The following is a 24,390-nucleotide window of genomic DNA, read 5'->3' as shown; positions in this document are numbered from 1 at the left end:
GCACCGCGAAGGAGCCGGTCCTCCCGGGCGTGCAGGCGCAGCTCCTCCCGGGGATGCTCCGCTCCCTCCCAAAGCCCGTGGCCTGCCTTCCCCGGGGAGGCGTGTGAAGGCTCCCTTTCATTCGCGCACGCTGCATCGGGCAGGCAGAGAGTAAACATCTCCCGTAGCTCCAGCCAGGCGGGCGAGGTCTGGAGCGGCGGCAGCTGCGGGCAGGACCCCGGGGGAAGGCAGGGCCGCCCGGAGTCCCCGCAGCCGATAGGCGCCGTGCCAGCCCTGCTCGGCGGCCGGCTCCGCGGGCAGGCTCGCCCGGCAGAGCGGCTGCGGTGCTGGCAGGAGCCGGCTGGCCTGCCCGCAGCTCTGCCCCTGCCCGGTTATATGGGCAGCCGCGGAGGTGGGGCTGGGCTCTTCTTCCCCCTCCGTCAGCAGCATCCCAGCGTGCGGGACAGCGAGCGCTCGGGGGTAGCAAGTAACGGGATCGGCTTCAAGGCTCGCCGCGACGAGATGGGCAGGAAGCTGGACCTCTCCAAGCTCACCGATGAAGAAGCCAAGCATGTTTGGGAAGTCGTTCAACGGGACTTTGATCTGCGGAAAAAAGAGGAGGAACGGCTGGAGTGAGTATCTGCTCGCCGGTCCCGGAGTTGGGGGCAAGCCAGCCAGGACCTCGGGTTCCCGTGGACTGTAGGGATAAAATAACCTGCTGGGGTGTGGGCGAGGAGGGACGGCAGGAGAGCGGGCTGTGGAAGTCAAACACGGTTAATAGATTACCTTATCAGCGGCAAGGTGACGCATTCGGGCAGCAAAGGTGCAAACTGGCGCCGTGCCCTCGGCAGCGATGCGGATCGGTGACACCACCGCACTTTATGGGGACAAATACCAGGAAATGCCTCTGGGAGGCTTGAGGCTGGTGGGGCTCTCCAGGGGAGGCTTCACCTGGGAGCAGAGGATGGGATTTGGCTCCCTTGGCTTTGCTTCATGTCGTGGGTCTCTTGTGTTTAGGGCAGGAGTTGTTCAGTGGGTCCTGGGAGTCCTTAAATCCCTGAGGAATCCTGGAAAAATAACTGAGAGGACTAGTAAACCTACTGCTACTAGTAAACCTATTTTAGTAGCCTTAAGTACCCAATACCAGGGGCTGTTCTGTCCTGGAAAGGTTTTAGGGGCCCACAGATTGGGAAAAGGTTGAAAAGTCACTGTAGCATCAAATTCCATGAACTTCTAACTCCTTATAAACAGGGTGTTGGATGAAAATGCTGTTTAAAAATGTTCTGTCAGATCAGATTAAATTTTGAGCATGAGAAATCATAGGGGTTCATGTTTTGTTCATGAACTACATCAGATGCTGAACTTAATAACACCTTAACATATTTCAAGAAGCTGCAGTGACCCTCTTCAGGGTCTGGATGGGTTCTCATTATCCCAAGGGATGGTCCATGCTCTCAGACTGGGTTTGGGCTGTGCTGCACTCCCACTGAGCCCTCAGACCCTCCCAGCTCTAAATTTTGTGTGCCAGAGCTGGTGCTGATACCAATGCCTGGAGAGCAGGAGCTCCTTAGTTCCTCTATCAGATCCTAAAGGAGGGGTGAGGAGTGATAGCCATCCTCGGTTTGGGATATCTGCATCCCAAAAAACCTTTCAATCGTGGGACCCTCTCCATTTACACCAATGGCTACCAGAAACTCTCAGTCCTGTATTTTTCATCCCCCTGATGAGTTTTATTTGGCTTAAGAAAAGCCAGCCTGCGTGGGAGACAGAGATAATTCAATATCATCATCTACTGCCTTCCTCTGCTGGCAGCTCTGAAGAGCAGGAAGGAGATCAGACAGGGGTATTTAAAAAAATTATCACCCTGCAAAGGGTGAATGTCTCCCTTGTGATGCATTTGGACTCAGCCTGGAGGGAGGAGGTGGGGACCCACATTGCTGTGCCCTGCAGCAGAGAATTGGGCGAGGTGAATTCCTTCCTTACTCGACCTTGGCGCCAGACTGGCTTATCTGGGTCCTCTCTGCTGCACAGGAAGCTTCCAAATTGAGTTCCATGCTCTGGGAGATGCAGGATGGGGGAAGGTCTTGGGATGCTCCTACCCAGCTGCTGTCTCTCCTCCTAAGGATCATTTCCCCTGGTTTCTTATTTTTATTTTCTTCTTTAATCGTGCCCTGCAGAGGGCTGGCATTAAGCATTCTGAACTACAGAAATTTCTGTACTTTCTGAATAATTTCTGCAACAGACCAGACCACCAGCCTGGGAAAATATGCCACATTCCTGAGTGCTGGACATGGAGCTACACAAGAATTTTCTGCTTGCAACAAGCTGGGACATGATGTGACATTTTTGGGAGACCCTGCAGCCATTCACTCTGTGCTCTGACCAGCCCCATTTACTTTTCTTCAGTTCATTTACTTTTCTATTCACCGGGCTTGTCTCAACCTGCCAGCCTTGAAGAAATGTCCTGGTCACCCCCTCCCCATCTTGGTCTTTTTCTTCCCTTTTTGCTGCTTCTCTTTGGTTTTGGCAGAAGCTATTCACCAACAAGGGACAAAGGCTGCACAGGCATGTGAGGGCAATGCTTCGCCCAAAAAATTCAATAATGCCCATTTTGAGGGATTTCTCCCTGATTCTTTCCATGCCCACAACCCCATTTTTGGGGGATGGCTCCCTGCATCTCTCCTGGAGCTCTGTAGGTCCAACCCTCCTGCAGCTGGCATCCCAGTGGCACAGATTTATTCATCCTGCCATGAGCAGGGAAGGGGCTGGTTGGTGCTCCTGCCAGCAAGAGGAGACAGGAGGCATGCGGTTCCTGCGGGTTTTAAACTGGTTTGGCTGAGACTCTTCCTTCCTTTGGCAGGTCTGGTGGGTGAGGGAGGAGAGCTGAAGGGATCCAACCGGTCTCTGGGAACCAGAAAAAGCAGTTCCAGTAAAAAAGATTGGATCCTGCTGGCAACAGCCTTAGCACAGGAGTGGAAAAGGAGTACAGAGTCCAACCCAAGGGTTTTCTATTTGAGGGTTTCTTTTCAGAAGCCACTTAAATTCACTGCTGGGACACTTGCACCAGTTTGAACAAATCACTGCTGGGATGGTGAACAGCAGATTATACAAACCAGGTGCCCAGTTTTCTGTCTTTATGCTGGTTTTTACATCTCCCAGAGGCAAATGCAAGTTGGTGTCACTCCTGTGTGACCACAAGCAGAGGAGTGACACCAAAATATGTGTCTTTCAGTGTGCTGGCTGCCAGCTGGCCAGAAAATTCTTCCTCAGAAAAAAAAAAAAAATCAAAAGCTGAGCCCTAATGTGCAAACTGATTAGGTTAAACAGAGATTAGCTTGCTTGACGTGCCTGCCCTTCCCACTGCCAGTCACACCACTGCTCCCAGGGCCAGCCAGGCTCCTGCTGTGGTCACCCCAGCTCCTGTTGTGGTCACCCCGGCGTCAGTCGGGCACTGGGAGCATCACCAGTGCCTCGTGGTCCACACTGTGATCCTGAAGCAGCCTCCAGACCTGATTGCTTGGGGGCTTTAACCCAAGCTGACTTCTGCTCTGGAAAACACAGCTTCCTAATCCTGTCTAGAGAGAAAACAACTTTCTAGGACCGTCCCTACAAGTCAAACATTTTCCTTTCAGCCGTGGCCCCAAAAGCAAACATGCCTGAGGTGGTGCGTGGCACGGGCAGCAAACAGAGAGCTTTTGGGCAGTGCAGGGTGCCTCACCAGCCTGGCAGGCATCTCAGCTGGTGCTGGGGCCTCAGCCTCATGCAGACACTCCTTCCCATGGGGAACTGCTCTGGCAGCCAGGTCTGGAGGGTGAAGGAAGCCTGCAAGGATGCACTGCCAGGTGAAGGTGCTCTTGGAAAGTGCTTCCCTTTCATGGGATTGTCACAAGCCTCTCCTCCTGCTGCATCCTCTGAACAGCCAGAACCTTGTTGCACATAACTTTATAAAGTTCTCTGCTGAATTTTAATCCTTTTTAATCCCAGATTTCTCTTCTTCTTTCTTCCCCCCACCCCCGCCTTTTTTTTTAAACTAAGAATTCCAGAAAGATTTTAATTCCCTGCAGGACTCCAGGCTTGAAGATTGTGTCATGTTGGGATAACAGCCACAGGGTTTGAGGAGAGCTGCTCTCCCGAGGTTCCTGGCATTAATGATCAACACCCTGTGAAACAAACAGGACAGGTTTTGGCACAATCACCTTTTTTTTTTAATGATCCTTGTGGGTCCTGTCCAACTCAGAATATTCTGTGATTCTAATATTAAATTAAATCTAATATTAAACTCCAGTTACCCGTCCTGATTCTGGAGCCCACTTTGTTGTTAGCTTATTTAACTCGTGATATGTTATTTATTAGATTTGCCCTACAGCTGTTTCCACAAGCTGCAGACTTGCAACGTTCCCTGGAAAATCGTTCCTGAAATGATTGTGGCGTGATGGGCTTTGCCATGTGAGAGTTTGCAGTGAGACAGTAACAAACTCAAGTTCCTGCTTTTGGGGGGGTTGTTTCCTGCAGGGAGCTGAAATGCAAGATCGACCAGGAGAGCAGCAAGAGAGAGTTCCTGACCAGTCAGTCCCACCTCAACGACACTCACTGTGTGCACTGCCTGCAGCCCTTCAAGTTCCTGCTGAACAGCAAAAGGCAGTGCCTGGACTGCCGCTTCTACACCTGCAAGAACTGCAGCCGCTACAACAAGAAGGAGCAGGGCTGGGTCTGCGATCCCTGCCGCCTCTCCAGGTGCTGCTCCTCGGGGAATTACAGGCTGGTTTGGGCTGGAAGCCCAAAGCCCATCTCGTTCCTTAAAGCCCATCCCGTTCCACCCCCCTGCCCTTCCAGTAGAGCCCTGTCCATCCTGGCCTGGAATAGTTCCAGGGATCCAGAGGCAGCCACAGCTTCTCTGGGCACTCAGTGCCAGGGCCTCCCCACCCTCACAGGGAAGAATTCCTTTCCTGTATCCCATCTAACCCTGCCCTCTGGCAGTGGGAAGCCATTCCCCCTTGTCCTGTCACTCCAGGCCCTTGTCTCAAGTCCCTCTCCAGCTCTCCTGGAGCCCCTTTAGGCACACTCTAAGGTCTCCCCAGAGCTTTCTCTTCTCCAGGTGAGCACCCCCAGCTCTCCCAGCCTGGCTCCAGAGTAGAGGGGCTCCAGTCCTCAGAGCACCTTTGTGGCCTACTCTGGTCTCATTCCAGCAGCTCCACATCCTTTTTTGGGGGGCCCCAGAGATGGAGGCAGCTCTGCAGGTGGGGTCTTACCTGACTGGGGCAGAGGGGCAGAATTCCCCCCTCCCCTGCTGCCCACACTGAGGGATCAGCCAAGCACACGAGGGGATTTCTGGCTGCCAGTGCACATTTCTGGCTCTTGCTAACATTCTCACCCTGCAGCACCCCCAAGTCCTCCTCCCCAGAGCTGTTCCAAATCCGTTCTCCACCCAGCCTGTATATTCACTTGGGATTCCTCCAACCCAGGGGCAGGATCTTGCACTTGGCCTTGTTGAGCCACATGAGTTTCTCACAGCCCCACCTCTCGAGGCTGTCATGGTCCCTCTGGGTGTTATTCCTGCCCTCCAGCATGTGACAGCACCAGACAGCTTGGTGTGTCAGTGAACTGAGGGAACACTCAATCCCAGTGCCCATGTCACCAAAATATATGTTAAAGAATTCCTGTCCCCATATCAGCCATGGGAATACCACTCCTCACTGCTCTTCTCTGAGGGACAAGGTGAGGAGGCTCAACAAGACTTGCCCAAACTCAGCATCCTTTTAGATGAAAGCATGCTGTGTTTTTGGTAAGACACAGCTTTTTTGGGTGAGGGCCTGCTCACCTGGGGTGCCTCCTCTCTTTGGGCAGGATCGTGAAGATCGGCTCCCTGGAGTGGTACTACGAACACGTGCGCTCCCGCTTCAAGAGGTTTGGAAGTGCCAAAGTGCTGCAGTCCCTCTATGGCAGGCTGCAGCCAGGCCAGGGGCTCAACTCTGCCTTTCTGGGTGAGGAATGGCCACTGCTGCTCATGGGGAATCTGTGCTGCACCGCCTCGGGGAGCTGCAGTGGTGATGCTGCTCTGAGTGTCGCGGGGGACCAAGACTGCTCAAAACATTTTGGGGAGGAAGCAGAGGTTCGGGGTTGTTCATTCAGACTTAGAGCAGGTGTTCTTGATGGCTTTTCTACTGTTAAGTCTTAAGTTTTTACCACACACTGGAGAATGTAAGGTCATTACACTTGGAAAACACCTCTGGATCATCCAGTCCAACCCAGTACTACCAAGAGTACCACTAAACCACATCCCCAGGTGCCAGATCCACGTGTTTATTGAACACTGCCAAGGATTGTGGTTCCACTACTTCCTTGACCACCCTTTCAATGAAAAAAAATCCCTAATTCCTCATGTTTATTTTTGAAAGTCCCATGTCCTGCAGTTTCTAAGTATGTACATTTGCAGCTCTTTTTTTTTTCCCCTTTATTTTTGGTCTTTTCATCACAGATCTTGTGGAATTAACCCTAGTTTAACCTGCAGGATAAACCCAGCCCTCTTTTTTTTTTTTTTTCCCCAAGACCTGATGATTTTTACAACCAACCTGATTATCCCCTGGCATGGACAAAGTTGTGCCAAAATTGGTGAGCTACCTGTCACCATAACTGTTTTCTTCAGAACTTCATGGACCTTCCATATTTCTGATTTTTATCCAAGAGTGCATAAATTTATGATTATATTAATATAGCATTATTACTAACCAGCTCCTAGTTGTTATTCACAGAGCTCCTACTCCTTGGCCTATTTCATTTGGAAGCCAGTGTGAAGTTTATTCCCATCTTGAGGAGCCACAGAAAAGTTTGCACACATACCATTGACATGACCTGACTCAACTGGTCCAATCACTCTTTTAGCCAGGCCACTCATGGCAGAAATAGCAGGAAAAAAAATTAATGGACTGAGAGACAATCCATGCATTGTTTGGACCGAAAATGCATCAGAGCACACAAAAACCCAACCAATCGTGAGGGTAACAGTGCCTTGGGCTGCTTTAAATTGATATTCTGATGCCTTTTTCAAAGGGAAATGATTTTGTTGTTTATTACTTCATTAACACCAGTGAATTGGCTTGACCCTCCAGCAAGCAAGAATCTCCTCCTGGGATGTATCTCTGGCCATCTGCAGTTGGCTGTGCCTTCCCCTGCAGCTCCCAGGCATATTGCATCAGCCGGGGGGAGCAGTGGCGAGCAGCTCTTTGACTTTTAAAAGTCAAGTTCCATCTCCAAGTGCCTGTTTTGTTCTCTCTAAAGAGCCTTTTTAGCCAATGTTTCTTATGAGGGCTGGAGAATGAGAATTCCAGTTAGCCACTGCTCGAGGAACAAGAAAAAATGTGATCATTCATTTTTCCCATCATTTTTCTCTTTGTTTAGGTCTTCATGACAGAGTTTATAGCCTGCCAGACATTAACAGTAAGTAAAAAAGGGGATTGCAGCAGGGGGGCTTGCAGTTCAAGCAAGGTTTCCAAGTATTTTTGTCTTCATACCCCCCCCAGCTGTGGGCACTTCTGGAGTGATTTGGAGTGCTCAGACTGGGGAAAACATTCCTCCACTGCAGTGGCGATGAGCTGTAGTGCTCAACCCCTGCACTGTGGTACATGTTACTTCTAATCTGGGCTTTTTAACTCCAAATAAGAAGCATGGCCTCACCTGCAGGGGACTCACCTGCTGCCTGTGTCCCCTGCAGGAGAGTGCCAGCTGCTCAGCAGCGGTGACGCCGCCGGGGATGACAGCGATGAGGAAGACAATGTCCTCCGTGGGGCTGAAGCAGAGCACTACAGCAGGGTGAGTGTTTGGTTCTGGAGCTGCCACTGCCTCACTCCGTGTCCCTGGCCTGCCCTGGGTGATGGTGGTGGCGGCAGTGGTGGTGGCTTTCTGTGCCACTTTCAGAACTGGACCTTTCCCTCTGTTTTCCTTCTCTCCTCTCCCAGTTTGTGTAAAAACAACCATGTCAGTAGCATCCTAAATGCTTGTGCTCTGGAAAAAAGACCCACTCCTAACACTGTGGATGCCAACAATTAATATAAAAGTCCCAGCTCTCATTTGTATAATGAAAACCCACCTGTTTGGGTTTTTTTTACTAATGACCTCTCAAATATTCAGAGATCTGCCTGCAACATCCTTCCTCTGAGGACAGGGAGATGCTTCACGGCTCAAAAGCATCACCTGGATCTCTCTCTGAGCTGTAACCTGGCTCAGCTTTCCCAGAATGCCTTCACAAACCAGGAGAGAGATTCTCACTCTGCTTACAGAGGCTGTGGAAATCAGGAACCCAATTTCCCTTGCCTCTAGCATGAGCACACCCTGTACCTGCCTCCCTTCAAGCAGGACAGCATGAGGCCCAAATTCCCTCTGCAAAAAGCAGAGCAAACTCAGGCAAACTAAGGAGAGAAAGGTCCTCCCTCCCCCTTTCCTCAAGGTCAACTGTGTCTGACACTGAATTTGCCTTTCTTGCACTTTGTGTGCTAAAGATGTGCAAGACAAAGCGGCTGCTGTCTGTGCACCCCTTTGATTTCGAACTGGACTCGGATTACTCTGCTCAGTCTCGCCGCCAGTCTGTGCAGCTCTCTCCAGCAGCCAGCAGCCCGGATGCTTTCCAGGTACTGGGAGACTCCTGGGGGGTTCCTTTCCTTTCTTCCTCCTTCTCCTTGCTTGCTACCACTGCTCCTTCAGCCTCAGAGCTCCTTCAGCTGGTGTTGGGAGGCAATGGGCCAGTCCCTGATCCTCATCACTTCCATCTCTTCTTCCAGCTGAAGTCCTTTGCCTCAGGCCAAGTCAGGAGCAGGATATCTGATCCAAGCGAGGATGAGTGCTAAGATGAGACAGTAGGAGATCTCTGGCCCTGTCCCTGCAGATTTCCTTGCTCTCAGCAGACAATGGTTTTCTTGTGTTGTCCTCAGGCTGTGGAACACACCCTGGTTTCCAGCAGATTCAGTGCTCAAGGGGTTAAATGAAATCAGGTTCTTCTCCCATGTTCCCATCCAGTTTGGGGCTGGGTTTGCCCTGTGGTGGCACTGGGGTGCAGCTGGCCAGCAGCTCCAGGAGGCACAGGACCTTTGTGAGGTTGAGATGATTCCCACAGAGCCAGTGTGAGTGAGGGCCAGCCAGAGGGATGAACACTGCAGGAATGCTGGATACTTCTAAATAGGAGACTAGATGTGCCTTAGTATCCAGAGCTTCTGGCCAGGAGCAAGACTCAGAGAGATCCAGACTGTGCCCTGTGATCCCACCTAGGGCCAGGGGCTGACCAACCCTACCTTCCTGCTCTGGGGAGGAGCACGGATGGGGCAGCCTTGGGTGTGGCAAAAAGTCTTCCAGCCTGAGCGGCTTCAGGTCCAGCTTTTTGGGCTGCTCTTGTTTGGCTTTCCTGGTGAAACTGCACTTTTAAAGAATTAAACAGCTCATTCTTTTAAAAAATGCTCTGATTAAACTGTTATTGGGTAGAAATAGGATGTGCTGAGATCTGTAACAACAACTTAAACAAATAAATCTGCACAGTTCCACATAAAATTATTAGAATTTGGGGGAAATAATTAGATCCCTCTTTTTGTTTGTCTTTTCCCCCTCTCTTTGCAGCAGAATTCAGTGTGAGGGGGCCTCTGTCAAATTGGATTTATGGATAACAGATTATTTGAGGTGGTGGCTGTTTGAATAAGTAGAAGGGGATGGTGTTTTAAAAGATCAGAGGGTGTTGCAGCCTGGCTGACGGAACTTTGTGCTTGAAAAAATTAGCAGTGCCCCCTGGCAGTGATGGGAAGTATTGCTCAGGGTTTAGCAGCCAGGCAAAGCCTTTAAATGGGATTATTAGGAACTTTTATATTTTATTTAAATATAATTGGCATTATAAAAGGTCAATCCATGCATATATTGAAGAATGAAGAGAGGAGCTCTTAGTGAAGGTCGGGAGAGACAAGGAGTCGTAGAATCATAGAACAATTTGAGTTGGAGGGACTGTAAAGATCATCTCATTCCACCTCCTTCCACTATCCCAGGTTGCTCCAAGCCTTGCCCAACCTGGTCTTGGATGCTTCCAGGGATCCAGGGGCAGCCACAGCTCCATTTTGTTCTTACTCTGGAGGCCCCTGAGCTGGAGGCAGCGCTACAGGTGGGGGTGATACAAGCGGAATCTCCGTGGGCAGCTGCTCAGCAGCATCTCAACTCTCAGTCCTTCCCAGATTTCCCCAACTCAGCTGAAGATGGCTCCCAGGAGTCCAGGATCACGGATGCAGACCTGGTGTTCCACCACGTGCTGCAGGAGCCGGGGGTGAGCGCTCCGGAGCAGCACTTCAGCACCGAGGTTCGGCTCACCGTCAACGCGCGGCGCAGGAGCCTGGAGAGAAACCCCAAGCCTGGTGGGTGCCCTTCGCCAGCTTCCTCTTGTGTCCTCTTGGGACAAGTGGCTGCAGGTGTTGGAACAAAGTGGAAACATCTTTGGGGTTTTTTTTTCTGAGCAACATCGAAGCCGCCAAGAGGGTCAGCACGAGTTATCCGTCTGAAAAAGGGATTTTCCTTAGGAAAGAATCTTGCTGATTATTTGTTATTTGTTTAGTTGTTTGCTCCCAACAAACCAAAGGGGTTGTTGTTTCTAAGGTGTCCATCCCTTTCATACCTACTGGTGATTTCCAGGGTAAAGCTAGATGCAATCCAATGCTAGAAACCATGGGATGTGTTTCCTGCTGCAGGCAGAGGAGTTCAACTCCTTAGTAAAGGACCTTGTGGCTGCAGAAAGCTTTGAGCTTTTAGGGGACTTGGACAAGAACTGGAGGTTGCTAACTGGCATCCTTGTAGCTGGGCAGGGTGCATGGGTGGATGCAAATGATCTGTGGATTTGTGAGTCTATAAATACCCTCTAAGAGGCAGAATTTGCCTTTTACAACCTCTGTTTTCCCTGCAGTGATGGCAGAGCCAGGAGCGTTGGACATTGGCTTGTGCATATGCAAATGTAGAATATGTCCTTCTGTGTCTCCAGTGGCCTGGCTGTATTTTCAGGGAAGGCTGGATAGACCTTAACATGGCTGTTTAAATTCCCATTCTAAGTCCTACTGGAGCATCACAGCAGCAAGGTCTCCTGGCATGTTAATTCCATTTTCTCTCCTTGTTTTTGTCTCATTTGAAATTCCCCTTTACACAGGAGACTTTCCACTCTGTTTAAATGCTCCATCCTAGGCTGGTACCTGTCTAGCCTTCCAGCACTTGGGCAATGCACAAAGGGCAAGATCCAAACCTGGGCTCCCACAAAGCTGGGAAGGCAGTAGTGGATTTTGGTGAGGCTGTTCAGGGCAGGACAGCAAGGATGGTGCTCCTTGTGCCCTGTGTGGGACCTGCTGTGCTTGGTGCTGTGTGGAGCTGCAGCCTGGTCCATCCTTAAACTTGGTCTGGCTTGCAGAAGCACCTCCTGCCAAAGGGTAGGAAGTCTGATCTGGGGAAATGCCTCATTACTTACTTGTCTTAAGGAGGGGGCCAATGCCCAGGCAGGAACTCAGGGGTGTTGATGCCTTGTGAAGGCTGACCTAGAACAGAGGCTGGACAGAGCTTAAGAATAAAGTAGGGATTTATTGGAAAGCCTCAATGGATCCACCTTGGGCAGCACAAGAGCCCCGCCAGGGCTGCACCCAAGATGAACCAAAATGGTCACAAAATGGACAAATGGTCATGAGGTCTCTCACTTTTATAAGTTCTGCTCCATTTGCATTTTGGATTTAATTGTCCAATTACAGTTTTAGGTTATGAAGTACCATCCTTATTGTTTTTCTCTCTTCATTCTGCCATTGTTTGTGCTCTTGGGCCTGAGATTTGGATCATTTGTCCTTGATCCCCAGCTAGAGAAGGAATTGTTTTGTCTCCCTGCTCTGTGCAGAGAGCTCACCATCCCCTCATATGAAGCTCAGAACTGCACACTAGAGCAGCACAGAACCTGAAAACTATAAAAGCTCAAACCTGAGGCACCCCTGTGGATACTTTGTCCCTCTCTCTGCCCAAGGCATGCCCTGGAACGAGCCGCCCCGGGCGCGGTACTCTGCTGACATGGACACGTCCGACGAGGAGGTGAGGGGAGCCCAGCTCCCAGCCCACCCCACCAAACGCAGGAACAGAGCCTCCTCCCAGGAGAACATCAGCCACTCCTCCAACCAGGTACCAAACAGCTCTGCTGACACCAGGCCACGTCCCTCTTGTTTCCACTGAGGTGCAGGGTGCTTCAGGGGAGAAGAGAAGCAGCAATGGCCAGCTGGGGTGTGCTTTTCCAGCCACAGGCACTGGTTGGTGCTTCCATGGCCCATGCTGCCATCACAATAACAAACCTGCCCTTGTTGCTGCTCCTGTTCCAGCTTGTCCTTATTAATCTGAGTTACCTGTGGGTTCTTGTGTCTCCAGAAAGGCTCGCTTAAATGGAATGTGCCAGTGCTTAATAACCAGATGGAGGTCTGGAGATGGGTATTTAATAAGCACCAAGATCCTTCTCTTCCTCTGCAGTGTGTTCCTGCCTCGGTAGGGCTGGGTCAGGATGACCTGTCACATACCTCTCCCGAGTGATGGTAATGGGGGGAACAGCCTAAAGAAAGGTGTCAGACAGGATCTAAGCTTGTGTTTTAATTGTCAAGAAAGGACCTGCTGTTCCTGGTGCTCCCTTTGCCAGTGGTGGGCAGTCAGGATGGTAAGGCTGATCTGGTTCCTCAGATCTCTTGAGCAGCAAAATCCAGGGTGGTGTTTGGCCACAGATGCAGGGGCAGAATCACTTTCCAGTCTCACAGCTGATAATTTGGCATGTCCTGGACCCCTCTTTGGGCAATCAGTGTGAGATCTGTGACCACAACCATCCCTCAGCACCACACTTCATGTGCCTGGATAGGCAAAGCTTCTCTTTGCCATTTACTTCTGTGGGCACATGTTTTAATTAGCAAATGCCATTCCTTCCTCAGCCAGCAGTAAATGGGAGAACCCTGGACTGGGTGTCCTTAATGAGCCCACGCTGTGTTAGGCATGAAATGTGCACCACGCTTTACAGTGGGCAAATGGGCCCAAATTCCTACCAACGCCTCCCACGGCCTCCTCCAGGAGCTGGGAAAGCTCCCACATCCCACATCGGGCTGTGGTTTGTTCCCTCACACCTGGTGGTGTGGAGCCTTGTCACCCTAATGGTTAGGAGGCATCTTCTCACTCCCACTTTACCCCCATTTGCTCTTGTGCCAGCGTTGCTAATTAGCTTAAATAGCTCCCCATCCTCCCTGCCCTTTGTGCTGCTGATGTGTTTACAGCCAGCAACCATCCTCCCAACCAGCCTGCTCCTCACCCAGCTCTAGCTAAATCAGGGGCTCTTCCCTAGTCCTGTGACTCCAGGAGCTGAAGGTTCAAGAACAAAACTTAAAAAAAAAGAAAAACTCTATTTAAAAAAAAAAAAAAAAACACTTAAACTTGATGAGACACAAAAAGAAGCCCTGAATTGGTAACTGTGTAGGTCTTTGCCTTCAGGTTTTTAAAAGTCAGGTAGCAACAGGACCAAGCCACAAGGAATAGCTCCAATTTACCGAGTTTCTCTCCAGAAGCCATCCTGCTGTACCTCAGGGGAGCTCAGTGGTTCTGCATTCCCAAGGCTTTGATGCTGTCTGGCTCCCCTTCTTTACAAAAAGCTTCTGTTAGAGGCTTGGTAGAGTAACCTGTCCTCCCTCCTCAGCAGCAAGTGGTAGTTTCCCCTACCTGATGTTATGGGCCGTGCTTTAAGTTTATTCCCCTTAAATGTTTTAGTGCAGAGCACACTTTGCCAGCCTTTGTCCTACTGGGAGAAGTGCAGGGTGACCCAGCCCCTGCTGGAGATGTCCCCTAATGGGGTGCATTAAAGCCAGCCTTGACTGGGAAGGAGAATGAAGCTTTTCAGCTCCTATCCTGGCAGGTATCCATCAATATCAACAGCAGCCCGTGCTTTAGGCTCTGATCTCTCCCAGCCCCTTCCTTATGGAGATGGGGCAGTGGTGACTCCTGGTTTGTCACCATCATCAGAGGCTTCCCATTGTCACTGGGAGCCATGCAAGACTCGTGCCTCAAACAGGACTGAAAAAACCTCTTAGCACTGGGCTGAAGTGCTTCCTGCCAGGGGCTTGGAGATGCTTTCACTTCGGGGTGGTAATGACAGCTCTGCTCTCCACAGGGCCAGGTTTTTATATTCATCTTCCCTTAAGCTGATGCAATCATCCCTAGCTGTTGTGAGGGTCTAATTAATCAAAGGCTGGCAAGCACAAAAACTAAGTGAGAGGATGGAAATTGTTACAAAAACAAAACCTGCCCCTCACATCTCTTTGTTACCACCTCTGCTTACTGCTTTTGCTGCTTGCTCCCCTTTGAATGGGCAGAAGCCACTCAGAACAGCAGTGATGCACTGGTAGTGTCATAAAACAGGCAATATTTATCATCATTTATGTTTTATTTGTCTGGATCAAAGGAAAGAGACTTGGGGTTTTTTTCAAAGAAATAAAAACTTCAATTTCTAAAGGGGATTTAAAAAAAAAAAAAAAGCTTCCTTTAATGTTTACAGTGATCATAGATCATAGAGATGTTTTGGTTCAAATGGATCTGAAAAATATCTCATTCCACCCCCCTGCCATGGGCAGAGATACCTTCCACTGTCCCAGGGTGCTCCAAGCTCCATCCAGCCTGGCCTTGGATACTTCCAGGGATCCAGGGGCAGCCACAGCTTCTCTGGGCACCCTGTGCCAGGGCCTGCCCACCCTCACAGGGAAGAATTCCTTCCTAATGCCTAATCCAAATCCACCCTCACCAGAAAGGTTTCTCTTGGTTCTTGAGCACAGGAAGTAGCTTCTCTTTGATTTTCAGGATTCTTTCTTTCATTTCTCTGCCCTTCTTTCTCTCCATGCCCCATTTTTAGTCAGAAGAGTGAGGGAGAAGAGAGGGGCGAGCATCTGCGTAAATCAGTGCACAGAGAAGTCAGAAAATTTCATGTTAGTAGGAAGTGAAAATGGATATTGACTTCAATTTGGGGCAGCACGGGAAGGATGGCGAGATGGGTGGCTTTGTTACAGGCTGGTGCTTTTATTGGTGGTGGGCTTTTACATTCACTGCATCAAAGCTCCAGATGCTGTGGTGGGAATTACCTTGTGCTGGGGGCTTGGCACTGCTTGGAGTTTTCCAGGTTTGAGGTTGCTCTGCACCTCCTGGAGCTTACTGGCATTTTGAAGACGTTACTTAAAAGATATTATTTTTTAATGTCTTTCAACTATGCCCACGGTGCTTGCTTTCCTCTGCTGGTTTCCTCACTGTGCTGGCAGTGGTGGCTGGTCTGCTCTCTCCTCCTTTTCCCTCTCCCTGTCTCTCTCCCCTTTCCTGTAGATCCATGAGCTCAACACTCGCATGTCTGCAATCGAGCGCGTGCTGAACCGCTTGGAGGAAAAAATCCTGGCGCGCCCTGACGAGGTAACCAGGCAGGAATCCTGCAGGGATGGACTGTGGGCTCTGCTGCTCCCTTCCCCTGCCCACTGCAGAGGCAGCCAGCACTGTAGGGAGAGACAAAATCATGGAAACATTTAGGTTGGAGGAGACCTCTGAGATCACGGAGCCCAACCGTTCCCCTATCACTGCCAAGTCCTTCACTGAACCCTGTCCCTAAGTGCCACAACAACCTGGGCTGTCTGAATTCCCTCCTGTTTTGGCCTTGGAGGCTCTTCTCCAGTTCCAGGTGATGGAGTGCCTTAGAAAACATTGCATGGCAGGGCAGGAACAGCAGAAAATGGAACCCATTTAGACCCTGTGCAAACCAGCGCCTTCCTTGCCCCCTCTGCCCAGGGAAAATTTGGTTCCAGGCTGATATTTCATGAAGTGCTAATTTCAGGAGTTTTTTTAGGTGGTGTCTGTATCTGCAGAGCTGTGACAGCTCATTTGAAATCATGGGACACTCAAGTGTACCTATGAGGAAGGCACCAGGTTATTGTGACTGTGAGAGCTGAGTCAAGGAGCATTTCTGCATCTCTTCTGAGCTGCCCTGATCTTACCATGCCGTCAAACTTGGAAGAAAGCAGCTAAATTAAGTTAAAGCTGAGCAACAGTGTAGAATCTGTGAATGCTTAGACCGCTTAACATTGATTTTTGGGCTTCTAATTTTAGACTATGCACTCTTTTCCTTCATGTGAACCCATCACCACTCTGGCAGCTGATGGCTCAGTGGAATGGATGGTGATAATTACAGGCAAAGCCCCCAGGCATGGATGAAACAATGTAATTTCTCCATTTTTTTTCCCTAAAATTCACAGAAGGGGTGGCCAGAATTTTAATCATTCAGGGTTTCCATCAGTAATCCCGAACAAGGGAGTAAGAGGTTTTCACAGTGTCAGGTTCCCACACTTTATTCCCACACTTTATTCCATATCCAGGGCAAATCAGAGCACAGGCAGTGGGTCTAAACAGCTGTGGGACAGGCTGAGGTTAACAACAAAGCAAAGCTTTCCAGCAGAAAGGATAGCAGAGCCCTGGAATAGGTTGCCTGGGAAAAAAGATTGCCTGCTGCAGATGCTGCTGTTGGAGGCTGTTAAAAAACAGCTCAGACAAAACCCCACCAGGTATGATGCAGGTAATTGTATTCCCATCTTAATGCAGGGGTCAGCAAGTTCAGAAACTTCTGGAGATCTCTTCCAGTGCCTGGGAGTTTAATAGGATTCTTCTCCAGCTACCATGAATTGCACCTAACAACAGGGGTGGGTGGCAATTTGCCACCTATCCTACAGGGAAATTTGCTGTGTAGGTTCTCATCCCAAATGAGATTACCCAGAGGTTCAAAAAGTTACCTCAGGGAGTGGCAATTCCCATGGCTGCTTCCCTCTCTCTGGTGGACCTTGTTTCTGGGTTGCTGTGATTTCTGCCCTCAGAGCCACCAGCCATGCCATGGCCCCTAACAAAAATGTGCTGATTTTTGGCCCCAAATCCCTCATGCCCACCTTTTTAAGGGTGGGGGAAAGGCAATATTCCACAGAGAACACCGAGGAGGTTCCGTGTGTGGGGAAAATGGGAATGTAGGTTCTTTAGGTCAGGGGCTCTGCTGTTCCCTGGGGTGGTTTGAAAGCCCCTCTGTGGTCACACTGCTCGAGCTCCTCTGCTTCGTGAGCCTGTCTGGACCCAGGCAGGCCCTGTGTCCACCCCAGGAGGTTCTCACACCTTTCCCTTCTTCTGCTCCTCCAGTCTCTGGTCCCTGAGTCCCACACTGACCCTGATGCTGAGGAGGAGGAGTTGAAGAGGAAGCTGGAGGAGTTAGCCAGCAACATCAGTGATAAAGAAGTCTCCTCTGATGAGGAGGAGCGTGAAGAGGAGAAGAGAGCAAAGAAACCAGAGATGAGTCCCTCCAGCGAGGCCGTGGCCAGGGATGTTAGAAAGGTAATCTGTGCCCTCCCACCCTCATCATTCCAGGCTGCATCCATACTTCCTCCTGCTCTCAGTGGCTGATGGTTTTACACCGTGAAAATGTGACTCTCCTCCTGTCCCATGCCTCCACCAGGACTGTGTCTGTGTCTGCTTTAACAATGTCAAGGGATAGGGAAGTCACAGGGTGTTAGATCTGGATGTTTATCATTTTAGGCTCTGCCAAGAGTCTCAGCCAAGAGTCAAAAGTAAAGCCTCTGAGGGTTCTTGCAGGCTACTGCCTGTCATGGAGAGGTACACAGCCTCCACATCTACCTAAAGGAGTGGTCCCAGGATCTGGAAGTCACTATGGAGAAGAGTCCTGGGGTGGGGGGAGAGCTCAGTGATGATTTAGTACCAGCAGCCTTTGTCAGGCACCTGCTACAGCCTGAGATGTCTTTTCCACACCTGTCAGTGCTCCAGAGTCCCTAAATCCCTGACCCCACTCTGTTAGATCAGCATCTCCTGTATTTCCAGCTCTGTGCTGCCTCCTGTCCCTACTCTGTGGTGGGTGACCCGTGGGGACAGGAGGACAGATGACTGCAGTGTGTCCTCAGAGGCTCCAAGATGATCCATTAGCACAGATGGAGAGGTCAGCACTCCCTGCTGGGTCTCTGAGGGCAGGTCTGCTCATCCCCTCCCTCCTGCCTTGGCTATGGGATGTGTGCCATTTGCTCCCAAATGGTGGCAAAGGAAGGAAGCAGGCACCATGCTGCCCCTCTCCTCTCCTGCAAAGCTTGGAGGTTGTGGTGACTTTCATGGTGCCATGGAGCCTCCCTTTGCTGTGCATTTGTTCCTCACCACACAAAACCTGGTGGGTTTGGGCACCAGTTGCTGTGCTCTCCCTGCCACTGGAGCAGCAGACCTTCCTTACCCACAGCATCCTTTACTGCCTTCTTTTTCCTGAAAGCTGCTTTCAGATGGTTGCTGCAGCCACACTTAACTTCTCCCAGACTGAACAATCTGCATCATCTTAATAACCATTTCTAATTAACTGTAGGTAAGTGGTAACTCACCCAGCCAAAGTTTCTGTGTGAGCTGCTGATCTGCAGCAGGCAGAGGCTCAAACCCTGAACTGTTTGTGTGGTATCAGTGTAAGATTCTGGTTTCTTGTGAAATGAAGCCTGGATCCTCCAGATCTGCTACTTTCTATGTCCCCACGGCCTGCTATGAAGCAGGGAGGAGTACTGAGAAAGAAATGTCTGCAGTAGCTGGACCAGCCTTGGTTAAAGGCTGTCAGCATGGATGATATTTAACAGCAACTTTCCTTATACTTGCAACAGATCCAGGTTTGGATTTTGTGTGATTCTGAGGGATTTTTGATAGGAGGTTCCTCCAGTCAAGAGGAGATCTTCTGACTGGGGGAGCACTGTGATGGAAGCACACGAACCTAATGGAAAATGTGAAAAAACTCTGCTGTACCATGAAGGCACCATAAAATGATAAAAATATCATCTGCACTGAGTTAGCTGGTTCTCTGCAGGACAGCTTGCCCGGAAATACATGCAGCTGTAAACACAACCAGCACATATATCACCCCCATCTCCTTGGTTTCTAGGGAATTATCAGCTGGGAGAGACGTGATGAGTTTCTTGGGCCCATTTCTACCTGTGTTTAGCACCTCATCAAGCCAAGGGCAGCACTTAGGGGCGTTATTGCCATTAGTGCTCCTTGGGGTGGGAAGAGAGGGCATAATTAGCCCCAAGTTCCCTCAGTGTGGCAATACAATCATTTTATGGGGTCAGGCTGGTTTTTGTTCTTTTGCCACAAACTCGAGGAGTTGTTTGCATCCCCGCTCAGGCCCGCTGAGGTGTAAAGCAATATGCTGCAATTAGATCTTAACTGCTGCCTAACCCAGCGGCCCATTGAGAGAAACATCCCTCCATCACCTCTTCTCCAAGCCCTTGGAGGTGACCTCTTTTGTCACAGCCATCCTGCAGAAAGCAGGGGCTGAGATCAAAGCTCTGCTGGTGGAGAGCCCTTCAGGAGCAGCTAATCACCGCTCCTCCCTCTTCCCACAGCTCCTGGAGGTCTGGTGCCCCTCTCCCCCCTGGCTTGTGCTGTTTTATACACCACATTAACATAACATCCATATTTTTTCCCCCCTCCCTCCCTCCCTGTGCTTTGGCAGAGGTCATCGGCTCAGGCTTTGAGTGAGATCACGGCCAAAGTGCTGAGAGCCATAAACGCCACGGAGGAGGCGGTGTGGGAGTCGGTGCATGGACACAGCCAGGGCTGGGCCCTCCCTGCAGGGCAGCTTCCAGGCCTGCCAGGTGGGAAAGAGGTGGCCGAAGTGTACCAGGAGCTGGAGGAAAATGTAAGGCTCCCCAGAGATTTTGGGCAGAGGGGGGGTGGGAACGCAAAGGAATCCCCCCCGGAATTTCTTGTTAGGGGGTAGGTCAGCACTGAAAGGATGGTCAGCAGAGGGATTAAAAAGTCTGGGCTTACAGGATGGTGCAACAGCAAAAGAAGGTGTTCTGTCTTGTGGATTTCCCTTCCCTTGGTTCCTGGGTGATGAGTTGGTCCCCACCCTGCTGTAGCGTGGCCTTGCTGGATTTCAGCAGTCCCTGCTCCAGCAAAACTCGTGTCCCATTCCCTTCAGTTCCTCCCCAGCAGTGTGTGTGTTTCACCAAGAGCATCATCCCCCTCTTCACTAAGGCTGCTTGTGCCTGGGGCTGATGGGCTGGTGCAGATGACAAGTCCATAGCCAGAGCCCAATCCCCCTGCAAGGTTTGTGTGAGTCTGGAGCACTGACAGCTTTTTTTAGCCACTATAAACCCATAGGGAATGATTCCCTGTGGAAATGTTATGCATCCACAGTGCCTTGTACCAAGCTCCAAAGAAACAGTTCAAAGAAGAGTTGGATCTCCATCTGGGTGGTCGGGTTTTGCTGGAGGGAATGCCCTGCAATGGGGAGCAGGATTTTGGGACACACTCTGTGGCTCATCTCTCACTGGGGAAAGCTTGTAAGTAAGGGAGCTGCAACACCTGGATGCTTTCTGGCCAAATACAGCATCCCAGGGGAAGAGGGTTGGATACATGAAGGTTTTGGGGTTCCCCCTCTCCCAAGAGAGGATAGGGCTGGGAAGGATGTGAACTTGGGGCTTGCTGTCAGCTGGGGACAGGGGTGGGTGGACAATGGCCCTGGGAGATGTGTGTCATCCTGCCACTCCCTGGGGGATCCTGGCTGAGTCACAGCTGGCTGGCCACTCTGCAAGGCATGCCACCACCTTGGAGGGCACTGGGAGAGCCTGATGGGCCAACAACAAATCCCTGGGACTCGGGTTGGGTGGTGCTTGGCCTTAGGGTTTGGGGATGGGTGGGACCTCTGGGAGTGGGGTGCTGTGATTTGGGTGGAGGGGCTGTAGCTCAGTGCGTGCAGAGGGCTCCTGCCAGGCAGCTTTGCACAATGCCCAGCCCAGGGAAAGCTGAGAGGGCTGGAGGAGCAGAAATTGCCATGGCAGTGCTGAGATCCTGGGATCAGCCAGCAGAACAGTGGCCACATCTGATGGGATTGCATGCTGATGTGTTAATGTTTCCTGAGCTGCCTTGCTTGGACCTGTGTCCCTGTAGTAACCTGGGAGGAGACAAGTGGCAGTAAAACCAGCGGTTTTATTGGGATAGATCCTTTTACCCTCCTTCTCTAGGCAGCAAAGGCTGCCCTACTCTGACCCTGCTCCCAGCAACACAGACACCCTTGAAACAGCCTGAGCAGGTTTGGAGAGTCAGTTTGTCTCCTCCTCACAGGACACAGCAGCCTGAGCTGGTTTGCAGCTGGTACCTGCTCTCCCTCTAAGCACATGCCACAAAGTGCTGCTGCTTCTCAAGCAGGTCACTGGTCCTTCCTGTGTTCCCACTGAGCCTCTCACCACCTCACACTGTTGGTAATTGCTCTCTGAAAGCCCAGGGAAGGGAGAAAATGAGAAGAGAAGCCATGTCAGAGCTGACTGGCACTGTCTGTGCTGCAGAGCAAGAAGGCAGTCAGAAAAGAGTGGCAGGAGCTGCTGCGTCTGGGGCTGCAGCCACAGCAGGAGAGGAGAACTCCAAGAAGGTTAATTCTTCAATGCAATTTTTTCTTTTTGCTGTATTTCAGGTGTACCTGGCTGCTGGAAAGACCTACCAGCTTGAGAAGACCCTGAAGGAGCTTGAGGAAGGGGCTCAGCACAGCGGCACTACTGACTCGGAGCTGTCGGAGCTGGAGGACAAAGTGGCCTCAGCAGCTGCCCAGGTGCAGCAGGCAGAGAGTGAGGTGAGGGCCTGACCCTGGCAGATCCTTTGCCTGGCAAATAAAGCCACTGATGGATCCTCCACCCACCATCTGTGTGCCTTTTCTCCTCCTTCTAAAGATATCGGATATCGAATCCCGAATCGCAGCTCTGTCTGCTGCAGGGCTGACAGTGAAGTCTGTGGAAAAGGCAAAGAAGAAGTCGAGCATGCAGGTGAGCATGGGGGCCGGTGGCTGTGATGTACCTGCTCCCCTGAGCTGTAGCTGCTGCCCCTGGGTGCTGGGAAGGGCTGCCTGGCTCACTGAGCCATTCCCAGCTCTCCCCATGCTGCCTGGTGCTCTGCTGTGGCAGGTTGAGGTGTCTGCCTCCTCTTGCACCCCCAGAAACACCCCTGCCTTCCTCTGTCCACAGGCTGCCTGTCTCCATTCTCCTGGTCCTGCCAGCAGCAGTCCTGGGGAGTCTCTGGATGACATTAAAGTGAGTGTGTGTCTCATCACAGGCTGTGGCACAGCATTAAGGCTGGGCACAACCAGAGGGCTGCCATCAGAGCAGTGGCCTCACTGGAGACCTCTGCCCTCCCATCCCTTCCCCACAGCAGGCTGCTGCCTTTCTCTTGCAGGCAATGCCTGGACTGCAGAGGTTCAGGAGGAAGTTCAACAGCCCCCTGGAAATCACCAGTAAGGACCAGGGCCCTGCCTGTGAGAGATGGGCAGGGTGGGTGGCTGGGCTGGGCTTTGGGGATGCTGCTCCCCTCTCTCTCTCTCCCTCTGCATCTTCCCTCTGCTGTGTGTCTGCAGTGGAGTCCCCTTTCCTGTGCTCACAGCCTGCTGGGACAGCCCCAGGGGGAGCCTGTGGTGGGTAACTGGGAAAGGAGGCAGCAGCTGGCAGGGCTGGGGACATTGATGGGAGAGCAGAGCTCAGGCTGAGGTGGCTGAGTCCTCCAAGAACCAGGACTTCTCTGCAGCCACCCCACAGCCCAGGGAGACACCTTCATCCCCTGGGCTGTTAGGTCTCAAAGCCTCACCTAAGCTCATCCTCTCTTCTGACAGCAATTTTTCCCTTGCGTGGCCATCTTGGGGAAGGTATCCTTCCCTGGATGGCATGCCCCACCCCTGGAATTGTTCCAGGCCAGGCTGGATGGGGCTTGGAGCAACCGGGGACAGTGGAAGGTGTCCCTGCCCATGGCAGGGAGTGGAACAAGAGGGGATTTCAAGTTCCTTTCAACCCAAACCATTCCATGACTCTGTGAATCTTGACCCTGCTGCCTGCCCACCTGGGCAAGAAACCCTCCAGGGCCCAGCTATGGACAAACAGCAGCTTGGCAGAGCTTGAAAGGAGATGGTGACCTGAAACTTGGCACAGCAGCTGGTGTGGTGGGGGGACAGTCACTGGAAACACTTCATTCTGAGCAGCATCAGTGAGACCCATTAGGAAATGACTTTTCTATTTCTCTCTTATCTCTCCTCACAAGCTTAAAGGCAGAAAGAGTGGCTCTCCTTCCAGATAATGGAAGATGAAGGGAGGGAAAGGGGGAAGGATCATTTATTGCAGAGGTAGAGCAGCATTTCCCCCATTCACACAGACAATTAACAGTGCTGTTCCCCAGGCTGGGGCTGGTAGGTGGAAAGGTCCCTTGTCCTCATCCTGAGGAGGAGTCATCTGCTCTCCTTCCTGCAAAGGGCAGGCAGATAAAGGCAGCCCTGCCAGGAGATGGAGGGAAGTGCAATGGGGACAGACGTCGCCAGGCAAACCTAATCCCATGCCTGGGCTGGGCCAGGGGGGGATTTGGTCTCCTGACTGCCTGCCTGGCAGGGCAGGGGCTTGGAAAGCTGGGCCTGCAAAGGTGCAGCTGGTGGAAGTTGGTGACAGAGGAGAGGAGATGAATGAACAGGCCAAGAGAATCCCAAGGCTGGGGCAGGGGGAGCTGAGAGCTTCTCCCAGGCTGGGGTTTTGTTGTACCACAGACTTCCAGAGCAGAGCGTGGAAAGGCTGACCCAGCTCACGCAGAGCTCTGGAAAGCTGAGCAGCAGCAGCTCTGCCTCCTCCTTACCAAAGCACTCCCATCACCCTCCCGGAGAGGGGACTCCTGGGATGCACCCAGTCCCACAGCCAGAGGGGGATTAGTCAATCCCAAGTGATTTGGTGGGTGGCTGAAAGCTCTGCTGAGGTGGGTGAGGAGCTGCTGGCCACCTCTCCCCGCTCCCTGCAGGTTTTGACGACTCCTTTGAGCGCAACTCGGCGTACCGCGGCTCGCTGACGCAGAGGAACCCCAACGGCAAGAACAGGAGGGTGGAGCGGCTCTTCGCGGTAAGGAGCAGCCCCAGGGCAGGGCTGCTGGCCTGGCTTCCCTGAGGCTGTCCTCCCCCACGTTTTCCTCAAGCTGATGGAGCCCTCAGCTCCCTCCCTGCTGCCTGGCGAGGGCAGGAACGCCTGGGTACCACCCCCTGAGGTCGGGGATGTCACCCGGAGGAGAGGAACATCTCTGAATCTCTGAATTCCTGCTGTCTGTGTGCTCTGTGGGGTGGGGCAGGGGCTCACTCCATGCAGTGGCAGCCAGAAAGGGATGAGGAGATGCTGGGTTGGCTCAGGGTGGAGTGGATGCTGAGGTTTCTCAGAAAGGGACAAGGAGATGCTGGGTTGGCTCAGGGTGGAGTGGATGCTGAGGTTTCTCAGAAAGGGACGAGGAGATGCTGGGTTGGCTCAGGGTGGTGTGGATGCTGAGGTTTCTCCTTCTTGTGCCCTGCAGAAGCCTGTGATGACCCACCTGTCCTGA

At 51.7% G+C, this 24,390-nt stretch overlaps 1 protein-coding gene across 1 annotated transcript; it reads left to right on the top strand.

Moving 5' to 3' along the window:
- Window positions 1-501: 501 nt before the first annotated feature.
- Window positions 502-24,390, top strand: MLPH (melanophilin; the record flags this gene model as incomplete). The annotated part of the gene is made up of 17 exons (XM_084208923.1): window positions 502-611; window positions 4,492-4,713; window positions 5,824-5,960; window positions 7,375-7,413; window positions 7,688-7,785; window positions 8,472-8,600; window positions 10,166-10,352; window positions 11,981-12,132; window positions 15,337-15,420; window positions 17,176-17,367; window positions 19,523-19,708; window positions 21,485-21,640; window positions 21,738-21,830; window positions 22,029-22,094; window positions 22,237-22,294; window positions 23,827-23,924; window positions 24,364-24,390. The coding sequence occupies 17 exons, from the start codon at window positions 502-504 to the stop codon at window positions 24,388-24,390; spliced, it is 2,034 nt and encodes a 677-aa protein (XP_084065049.1).

The sequence above is a fragment of the Fringilla coelebs genome, assembly GCF_963513975.1.
Source record: "Fringilla coelebs genome assembly, chromosome: 7".
Taxonomy (NCBI): Eukaryota; Metazoa; Chordata; class Aves; order Passeriformes; family Fringillidae; genus Fringilla; species Fringilla coelebs.
This window is presented reverse-complemented; position numbering and strand designations above follow the sequence as displayed.